The following is a 10,597-nucleotide window of genomic DNA, read 5'->3' on the forward strand; positions in this document are numbered from 1 at the left end:
CCCAAAGGAGAGATACAAGGAACATAGCACTAAGAATGTGTGTGTGTGTGTGTGTGTGTGTGTGTGTGAGTGAGAGAGAGAGAGAGAGAGAGAGAGAGAGAGAGAGAGAGAGTTAAGACTAAAGACAATGGTTGAAACTTCAGTTTTAGTTTGGGGTCGAATTGGGAGTTCACATCGGTGGCAATGAGAGTTTAAAGATGGGATTTCATGCCAGTAAATTGTTCAAGGCAACGAGATTTGCACCTAAGAAGAAACTACAGGAAGTTTAGAGAATCAAATCAGACATAATAGAAACAAAAGAACAAGACCTTCGCAACAACAGCTCCTAAAGACTTAAATGATATTTAGTATTGAACCATACCAGTGAAAAGAATCAGAAAAGAAAAAAAAATCCCCATCCCAGAGAATGAGAAGTTGCATAATGCATTACACTAAAATTCAAATGATAAACTTTATTCCTATGATAATCTAATTAAAGAGGAATCTAATAAACAGATGCACAATGTACAACTCAAGGAGGTGGTGATGCATGACACCTTACAGAAAACCAAGTCTGTGCACCGCAATGAATTGCTAGCAATCCTAATCAAAACCAAACAGAAAGAGAAGAAATGTGAGCAAAGGGATACAAAATCAGAAGTTGAAAAATAAATATCTATATTTTTATTTCTCAATGAAAGATTTGACAACTTCCATCCATCGAATAAGCTCAGTTTGATCTTTGTTCATCATGTATTGATGCAAGAAAACAGCAAGATCATCGTTTACTCCTCGCGCCTCCAAGAATTCCTGGAGAGAATTCTGAAGCTCATCATCCAATTCACTGCAACCAATAAATAAGCAAATAAAGTTACAAAACACCAAACAAAAGGTTTCAAAACACCAAAACCACCATAAGCAACACAACAAGAACCACACAGGAAAGAAACCTAACTTGAAATTGGGTCCCATATAAGCTCTCCCCCCAGTCTGGCCACGCCCAAGTATGAAAACCTTCTGAATCTGTAAGCTGTCAGGCCAAGCTGAGCAAATGAACTCCAAAATATCACAATCATCCCCTTTCGAGACATCAACAATCAAGCTAATATGAAGCCGTGCATCATCTCCAGTATTACTATCGCCAGATTTCGAAGTGGAAACCAACCCGTCAAACATTGTCACTTCAACTTTAATCTCTTCTTTTTCACCATATTTACCTCTCAATCTAATCCATTGCTCCCTGGGCCTATCTTCTACAGTAAACAAACCGAATTCTGTAACAGGCTTTGCAACAAGAAAAGGAGAGATAATTAGGTTTTTGTTTGTAAAGAAATGAGAGAGAGAGAATTTAGTTTTCATTTTTACCTGTTTGGGAATTGCGTATTCGTTCTGGTATTGGATCTCAGTGCGAAGAATTCTAAGAATGTTGCCTTCAAAAGCTGATTTGCGCATTTCAGTGATGTAGTTCCGGGACTGAAGGATGTGAGGGTTTTGGAAATTAGGTTCTTCGTAGGTAATGGGGGCAGAAGGACTAAGTTGTGGAATTATCAAGGGTTTGAAGGAATGAGAAAGAAATGCCCTTTGAGCCCGTTGCAGAAAGAGAGCCATGAGCTTTTGAGTCTTCTTGGTGTCCAGTAACTACAAAGGTGGGCCCATAAAGAGATGAGCTTAAGCACTAAATATTAGCTAAATACAAACAATAGACAAGAGAGCTAACACTAAAATCAAATTATTAGGAAAAAAAAGACTAACAGTAAGCATCGAAAATAGAACATATTAGATATAACACAAAATGCTAAATTACTAATACTTAAATCAAACATTGAGACACTAAGTCGATACCAAACTGCACACAATACTAAAAACATGGAACACTTAAGTACACTAAGAACACTATATTTTTTAATGACGAAGATTTTATTAGAAAGGAGGAAGGCCCCGTGATTGAGACGGTCTCAAATACAAGTGAAAGAAAAGCAAAAGTAAACAAAAAAAAACAAACCGGAAAACAAACGCCCTCAAGGAGGGAGAAAATCAAAGATCTCCAAAGCACCCCTACCGATTCCCAACAACACTAATCTATCGGCATCGCTATCAGCCAATCTTTTAATATGCTGGAATAAAGTGGAGGAGCCCGCCACCCGGTCATGAATATCGTCAAGTATATGAGCGAATCTCAAGGGGGTGGCTCCCGTCTAGCCACCTGATGACATTGAGGGAGTCTCCCTCAAGAATCAATCTATCTAGATCAGTGCTCTTTGTTATCTCGATACACTGACACCATTATTGATGCCAACTGAAATACTAAACACCAAAATCCCAACCCAACCACAAAACACTAAAGGGTGATTTAAACATAAACCACAAAGAACCTGTTAGTTTTAGATTGTGACCACCGATTGTAGGGCCGAAACCGATTATTGGACTGATCTAGATAGAGTGATTCATGATAATTGGTTTGGGGCCCACAATCGGTTGCAACAATCTCGTCGAGAAACCTATCAAATCTCCAAGGGTGATTTTGCAAGCCTTGAAGCCACTTGATAACATTTAGGGAATCCCCTTCTACCACCACATTATCCACTCAATCTCTAGCCAATAATTTTAGACCTTGATAAATGGCGCGCACCTCAGCCTCCGTCACATTCGCCACCCCTGGAGATTCGATAGGTTTAAAATTAAGCACAACAACATAAACACCAACATTCAAGGCAATAATTTAAAGTCCTATTTGGAATAGGTCTCCAATTGATGCTATCAGCTTTGATAACCTGCTAGTTCAGAAAAAAAACGGGCAGCCCAGTGCACGAGGCTCCCGCCATTGCGGGGTCTGGGAAGGGCTAGATGTACGCAGCCTTACCCCTGCTTTGCAGAGAGGCTGTTTCAGTGACTCGAACCCGTGACCACTAGGTCACAATGGAGAAACCTTACAGTTGTGCCAAGGCTCGTCCTCTACCCAATACTATAGAAGACTTTCTATTTTTATTAGTTTCTATTTCGGACATTTAGGCTACTTTCTATTTCTATCACAATTTCGATTTTTAGTTTGCTTCGATTATTTGAGCCTAGATGTGGGGGTTGTCCACGACAACTAGGGTCCACACCACCCTACTATTGACTTATCCCATATCTTGATCATGTCCCTATATTAGCATTGAGTGATTATAGTTCCATTGATCATTAAGTAGGGGCATTTAACTAATTCATGAATAATATAAGTTAGAGTGGACCCACTCACTTAACACGAGCTATTTTTGTCTTATTGTCCATTAGAAAGGGGCCAACCATAATCTCTTTAAAACCCTTATCAAAGGAGACCAAGTGGGGGAGACGGAAACCCTAATGAGGATTTTTGTGTGAAGCCTCCCCGACGAGTTGCCTCAAGTGGAGACTTCTCCACCTTCTGACGCAAAAGGGAGAGGCCTCTCCCTCCTTTGCACAAGGTGTGTCGTCCTCCCCCCCCCCCCCCCCCCCCCCCTCACAGCGGCCTGGTTGCGAGGGTAAAAGCCGATGAGAGATGAGAATAAAGAATAGGGCAGTAGGGTTTTGCAAAAGGAGTATTCTACTTTGCTTCGTTTCCAAAAAAAGTCTTATAGTTTGATAGCTTGCAAATAGAGGCATCACATTTGTGTGGATTTTGCAAATCAAGTCACATGATTCATTTGTGACCAAAATACCCATAAGAAATAATTTTTAATTGTAAAAAAAAAGGGAGGAAGGCAAAAGTAAACCTATTGGTAACAAATGTAAAAAAAAAAAGCATGACCGATTGTGAGTTCCAAACCAGTCCAATAATCAGTTTGGAACTAACAATCAGTTCTCATAATCCAAAACAAACGAACAGGGCCTTAATCTCCTAAACGAAGAGGACCTTAATCCAAAACAAACAGAAAGTTAAATTGTTAAACCCTAATGAATCTGTTTGTTTAACGTTCTGTTTGTTTTGGTTCAACAGTTTAACATTCTGTTTGTTACGTATAAGGCCCTGTTCGTTTAGGAGATTAAGGCCTTGTTCGTTTGTTTTGGATTATGAGAACTGATTGTCAGTTCCAAACTGATTATTGGACTTGTTTGAAACTCACAATCGGCCATGCATTTTTTTTTTTACCATTTGTGACCAATAGGTCTACTTTTGCCTTCCTCCCTTTTTTTTACAATTAAAAATTATTTCTTATGGGTATTTTGGTCACAAATGTGATGCCTCTATTTGCAAGTTATCAAACTATAAGACTGTTTTTTGCAAACGAAGCAAAGTAGAATACTCCTTTTGCAAAACCCTATTTTAAAACCCTACTGACCTATTCTCTATTCTCATCTCTCATCGGCTTTTAGCCTCTCGACCAGACCGCTGTAACCTCTAACCCTAAAAACCCACCTGAAGAAGAAGAAGAAGAAAACCCATCAGAGGTCAGGTATGCTTTTTTTCTTACTTCTATTTTTTCGTCCATATCTGATTTTAGTGTTTGTTTCATAGGTTTCATTTTCCTTTTTTTTCATTTATTCTTCTTCATGTCTTTCCTTCTTACTAATCAGCTTTTTACACATTCATATTCACAAAATATGAGAGTTCCCAAATCTCGCTACTGCATGTCGTTTTTAATTCTCCCAACTCAAAAACACAAAAAAGGGTTATCAACTGCAAAGGTAGAAGTGGAGAATGAAAGATGGTCAAAGGTTACTAATGAATGATAGATATGGGTTGTTAGATGCACTACAGTGCGAGTACAGTGATCTAAGTGAACAAGGGGGAGGGAGAAAGGGGGTTGTCAGCTGTGAACAATCACAGCTACTGTAACCGACAGTCCTTTGAGCTGCAAGGGTAGCAGGGAATAAGAAAAGAAGGCAGGGAAGGGAGGATAGAAGAAAATGGGCTAGAAGGTATTAGGTTCCATAGAGTAAGATAAATGTGTAATATCCTGCTTATTTTTTTGAGAGAATTTTTTTTTATCAAAATGGGAAAAACCCAAGAGAATCAACTGGAGGCTAAACTGTAAATCAGCCTTACCTAGTTCCCTCACTATCGAATCTGTCGTCTTGTAACCTTGAGGATTATGATTGAAGATAAGAGAAAGTTCCCTGGGAAAGTCAAGAATCTTGACAACGAAATCAGCTATCACTAAGACCTAGGATCAATCTCGACACCCAAGTGTTCACATTTGGAAGAGTCACCCTACATCCAATGATCCAAAGGGAACCCAACAAATCTGAATTGAAAAAGCGGTGAGGCTGGGATAGCACAAACTCCTACTTCACTAGAATCTATATTGCAAATGGGCCAGAAGACGCTTTGATGATGTCTCCCATTGTCAATTCTATAAACACCTATTATGTCCAAATCCTTTTCAATTTCAATAATTACATAACAATAAAAAAAATCAATAATTACAACGACTATGAATATATGTATAAAACATAAGCTTCCTCGAGAACTCCCATTAAATTCAACCTAAGCAGATTATAAAGGGGCAAAACCCATCCGGCCACAATCCAATCCACTTAAGAAGCACAGACAGATTTATTCCCTTCGTAAAATGAATCACAAACTTGAGACCCCCAAACATTCCTCACACAAAAGGGCCCATTAAATCATTCAGAATTTGATGTCCTTCCCAAAAAATCAAGCCTTGGTACTACCATAAAAGCTCTTTTTTCCTTTTAGCCCATTTCCCCAATGAAATACTAAACAATATAATTTTTTTTTTGAAATGAACCAAACAATATAAATATTTCAAAGAATTTTGCCTCCGTCACCAAAAGGTCATCTTCTCTATCTCAAGAAGAGATGCAACACCAATGTGGAAAACACACAGGACATGTCAACTAAAACATTTAAGAATAGCCAAGCAAATCAAGACATCAACAATGGATGAAGATGTGATGGAGCCATAGGAGATATGCAGTTTTACAATCTACAGATAAAATGATCCAGCATTAAATCCAAATGACATTTTGTAGAACACATACCAAAGCATGATGATCAAGATCAACTGATGGAACATAGTTCTTAAGTACATGCATAATTGTCAAGCAATATTTTCCATTGCAACTAACCCCCAAGAAAATATGACTTATCGATGTAAGACTAGACAAAACAATTGCAAGCTAAGAAGAGTGGAGCACATGGTTCAACAAAATCTGGGTGACCTTGGAACCTTTGGTGCATTCCCAAGATGATAAGAAATGTCAAATAAAGTGCATGTAGCCATATACATTTTAACAACTCACTACTGACTGCAGGGACATTATATTGATGATTCTTAAGATGAGACTATAAAGTTAGGGCCTATGGGCAATTTTCCCTTAAGCTGAGGATGTATTTCTATACAGTGATACTAGGTCCTAGATTGTTACATCCTTCTGAATGACTTTTTTTTTTAATGGTACTTGTGAAGGATAAAAATAACAATAAAAAAGTAAAAAACAGAACATCTAGAACAAAACAGTCAAAATCAATAGACCCAATGATGCTTGCAAGCTTACACCCTAGAAGTTATGAATATGGTACGATTGATTTTGAGAATTACCCAGGACTTCGTTCCAATTGCTATTGGTAACGATCAATTGACAAATGTAAGTTTCTATCAATTCCGGCCCAATCGATTGATTGGTATAACAATCTACTGGGAAGTTATGTTTGTTCATGTTGGGCACATCTCTCCCCCACCCCTTATGAAGAGAGAAGTACTCAACCTCTGTTACAAAGGTACTGCAGGTACATCATTTATAGTAAAAATTGAAGTGTCAATCATGGGTATAACACACATATGAAGCATGGTTTTAAATTTCGTCCGGATTTCGAAACCAAAATTTGGCAAAATCCGAAATTCTGAACTAAACAAATTTCGGCCGAAAATTTAAGAAATTTCGCTAATTTTTTTTTAAGAATATTGGAGATTTCGAAATTTCGTAATGAATAAAATATTGATTTTTTCAGCATACCGGATTTCGGTCGGCCGAAATTTCGGTTTTGGTCGAAATTTTGGCTTTGGTGAAGTCCGAAACGCATTTGGAAATCGAAATTTGAAATCATGATTTGAAGTCATGGGTATAACACACAATTGAAGCATCTGGGTATTATAGTGTGACAAAAGTTTGCAACATTGACTCGACACAGCTCAGCAACTACTGAAGTGAAAAATTTACACTTTACACACTTCCTTGAATTCACATTAGAGGCTCATACACCACCTTCACGTATGCGTTTATAAGAATGTAGAAAACAACATTATTATCAAAAAAAATACTTATAAACAAAATTGAAACTTTAAGCTGAATTAAATTTCTGAGTAACATAATAATGAAACATGAATCACATAAATTGACAGAGTCTGGATATTAAAACTGTGCGCAGGTATTTTCTACAATGCTTGATGAAGGATATAAAATTCTCAAAAAAATCGGCTCCAGATCTTACTAGCTTACTACTGCTCATCAATATACAGAACATGTGGTTGGGCAAGTTTAACCAAAAAATCACTTACTGAAAATAGATGCAATTTAGGGTTTGAGAAGAGAATAGGGTTTGAGAAGAGATTAGGAAATCTTAAACATCATAAGATAATATAACAATGGACATCATCCTAAAAGAGCAATGGATATCATCCTGCCTTTAGGAAATCTTAAAGAACATGATCATGCAATTTAGGTTTTGAGAAGAGATTATGAAATCTTAAACACCATAAGATAATATAACAAAGGACATCACCCTGCCTTTAACTGAGTCGAATTCTCATGTTGCATACATGATAAAAAGATTTAGGGTTTGAGAAGAGATTAGGTTTTCCAAAAAGAGAATATAGATCAGATTTATTTCATTCTAGATTAGAAAAATCCAAAAAAAAAAACGAAGGATTAATGATCTAGAACGAAAAATTTAGGGTTTGAGAGGAGATTAAGATTTCAAAAACAAGTTTGAGAAGAGTTTAGGTTTTCCCAAAGGAGAATATATATCAGATTTATTTCGTTAAAATCCAAAAAACAAACGAAGGATTAGTGGTCTATTAGGGTTTGAGAGGAGATTAGGATTTCAAAAACGAAAATATACCTGAAAAGATTAGGGTTTTTTCATCTTCTTCTTCGTCTGGCACTGAAAATGATTGTCTCTCTAGGGTTTGTCGAAACATAGAGATGGTTTAGCCGTCTAGGGTTTCGCCATGTCTATAGGGTTTTCCGAGAGAAAGAGAGGTGGAGTTAGGGTTTCATTTTCAGTGAAGGAATAGTTAGATCGTGGATAATGTTTTCTTTTTTAAAAATGTATGAGGGCACAATCGGCGACAATCACCGATTTCGGTGATTGTGGGTACATGTATATATTGTTACAATCGCATAATTAGATTATGAAAATTAAGTGATTATCATATATTCAAACCGAACACATTTTTTGGCAAAACCGATTATACAATCGGTTATGCAACACAATCGATTGTGGATAATCTTAAACGAACAGGGCCTTAATCTCAATCCAAAACAAGACTTCTTAGTTGATTATGAATTATGATAGATTACAGTGGAAAAGGGTGTGAAAGTATAAAAGATTAAATAACACCTTCTCCGACAGCTTAAGCTTTTGGAGTAACTGGTTGTTTCACATGGTATCAGGACCTTTGAGTTCAAACCTCCTTGATATTAAAATTTTCCGCATGCAATGGCCAACCCAAAAGTGGGGCCACATGGCCCACATGTGCCACCACATGCCACACATGAGGAGGAGTGTTAAAGTATAAAAGATTAAATAACACCTTCTCCAACAGCTTAAGCTTTTGGAGTAACTTGTTGTTTCCATGAAGGGGGACCCTCTTCTTTCCTTTATTACAAAACAAAGGCAACAGAAGTGCACCCACAATCCACATTATTCAATCCAGAAAGTGCATGTTTGAATGCATAAACTCATTGTGATCCTACAAGTTCTAAATGCTAAGAGTCTTGGAAAGTAATCACAGCATCAAATTAAGTTGTAGGAACCTAGTTCATAATGCAGCTAGTGCTCAATCTTCACTAACCTACTAAATGAAAAGAGTTGTGTTTCTGCAAAGATTTTGATATGTAAAGAAACTTTGTGCTCCTATAGATTAAAATAACTACTCAATCTCACTTTCTTGGTGTCCTATTTACAGCTTGCTCCTATATCTTTGCGGATGCTATATATTAAAACCGCATTACTACTTTGGCACAACTCTAGCCATAATATAAATTGGGAGATGATATTTACACCCCTCTGCAGTACGCATTCGCCCCCTTTTACCGTTCACATTATAAGGGGGCGAATGTGTACTGCAGAGGGATGAAAATATCATCTCCCTATAAATTTCAATATAAGCACTTACAGACACAATGGGCAACTGACTTAGCATAGTAATCAACTATTTTATTCTAATGATAGATTAATTTAGCAATCTTGCCAATTAAATTAAGCAATTCATTTATTAAGTCTACTGGGGATGTAGCAAACCATCAACCATGTAGATTGAAAAGATTAAGGTTTTAATCTCCTAAACGAACAGGGCCTTAATCCAAAAAAAATTTAACGTTAAACTGTTAAACCCTAATGAACCTGTTCCTTTTAAATACATAGATTTTATATTCTAGGATTGTGAAATCCTAAGTTTTAGAAGCTAAAAGGTAGATTTCATAAGGCAAAACCTAGATTGTATCCAGGTTTTAGCTTATAAAATCTAAGTCTTAGCTTATAAAATTTAGGTTTTACTTGTAAAATTCAGGATTTTGCTACCTTCAACCCTAGATTATAAAATGTATGTTTCCAAATTCTAAACAGAGAACGAGATTTCTAAGCTAAATCGAAAAAAAAAAAAGGATCTAAATTGAAAAAAATGAAAACAAAAATGCATAAAGCCGAAAGAAAGCCAGAAAACAGAGAGAGAGAGATTTGCCGACTTCTACCTTGTTCACGTAATCAGGATTCCGTTGATCTTTAGGCACAGGATGTCCACCCTGTTCGATTATGTTTTACTACAACATCAACAGTCTCGATTTCACATATATGACCTCCTTGTAAGACCAAAAAATTGCCTTTTACCTAGGGTTGCAACTTGCAACTTGGTTCGGGTTTTACCCGGCCCACATCAGCCCGACCCGAAAAAGGCATGGGTCGGGTTCAAAGTGGTCGGGTAAAGAGCTGGGCCTAAAACCCGAAGTGATTCGCGGGTCGGGCCAGTTTTAAAGGTGGAAAACCCGACCCGACCCGAAAACTCACATTCTTTCCGTTTTTTATTATATAAAATTATAAGAATGAAAAGAATAAAGCGATACGGAATACGGCCACCTAACGTGCGTTTCGAGTAAAGACTAAAAAGCTAAAATCCTTTATTATCTACAACAATAAGCTGGGATGAAAAGAGGACAGTTTTTTTATTTTTTTGAAAATTACGTGAGAATTACACCTCATATTTTTTGACTTTTTTGAACAAATGCACCTATTCAACTCATATAATTTCGATCCTACCTCCCCCCCCCTCTTTATGCTTTTAACAAAGGCACCCATTAAAGCCGTATAATTTCGATCTTACCCCCCTCCTTTATGGTTTTTTAATTAAAAAACTATAGGGTGATCTTGACCATCCGATTTAAGATAAGAGGAATTATGGAAACATCTATAGATTGG

The 10,597-nt window shown here is 37.0% G+C and overlaps 1 protein-coding gene across 1 annotated transcript; it reads right to left on the reverse strand.

Moving 5' to 3' along the window:
* Positions 1 to 432: 432 nt before the first annotated feature.
* Positions 433 to 10,030, reverse strand: LOC143862082 (uncharacterized protein At2g39795, mitochondrial-like). The gene is made up of 4 exons (XM_077373079.1): positions 9,877 to 10,030; positions 1,345 to 1,617; positions 935 to 1,263; positions 433 to 823 (listed from the first exon to the last, which is right to left on the reverse strand). Exons 2-4 carry the CDS (start codon positions 1,585 to 1,587, stop codon positions 664 to 666), a joined length of 732 nt encoding a protein of 243 aa, XP_077229194.1. The 5' UTR covers positions 1,588 to 1,617; positions 9,877 to 10,030; the 3' UTR covers positions 433 to 663.
* Positions 10,031 to 10,597: the final 567 nt, after the last annotated feature.

The sequence above is a fragment of the Tasmannia lanceolata genome, unplaced genomic scaffold (assembly GCF_043159265.1).
Source record: "Tasmannia lanceolata isolate RefF3 unplaced genomic scaffold, GAP_Taslan_0.1 ptg000037l, whole genome shotgun sequence".
Classification (NCBI taxonomy): domain Eukaryota; kingdom Viridiplantae; phylum Streptophyta; class Magnoliopsida; order Canellales; family Winteraceae; genus Tasmannia; species Tasmannia lanceolata.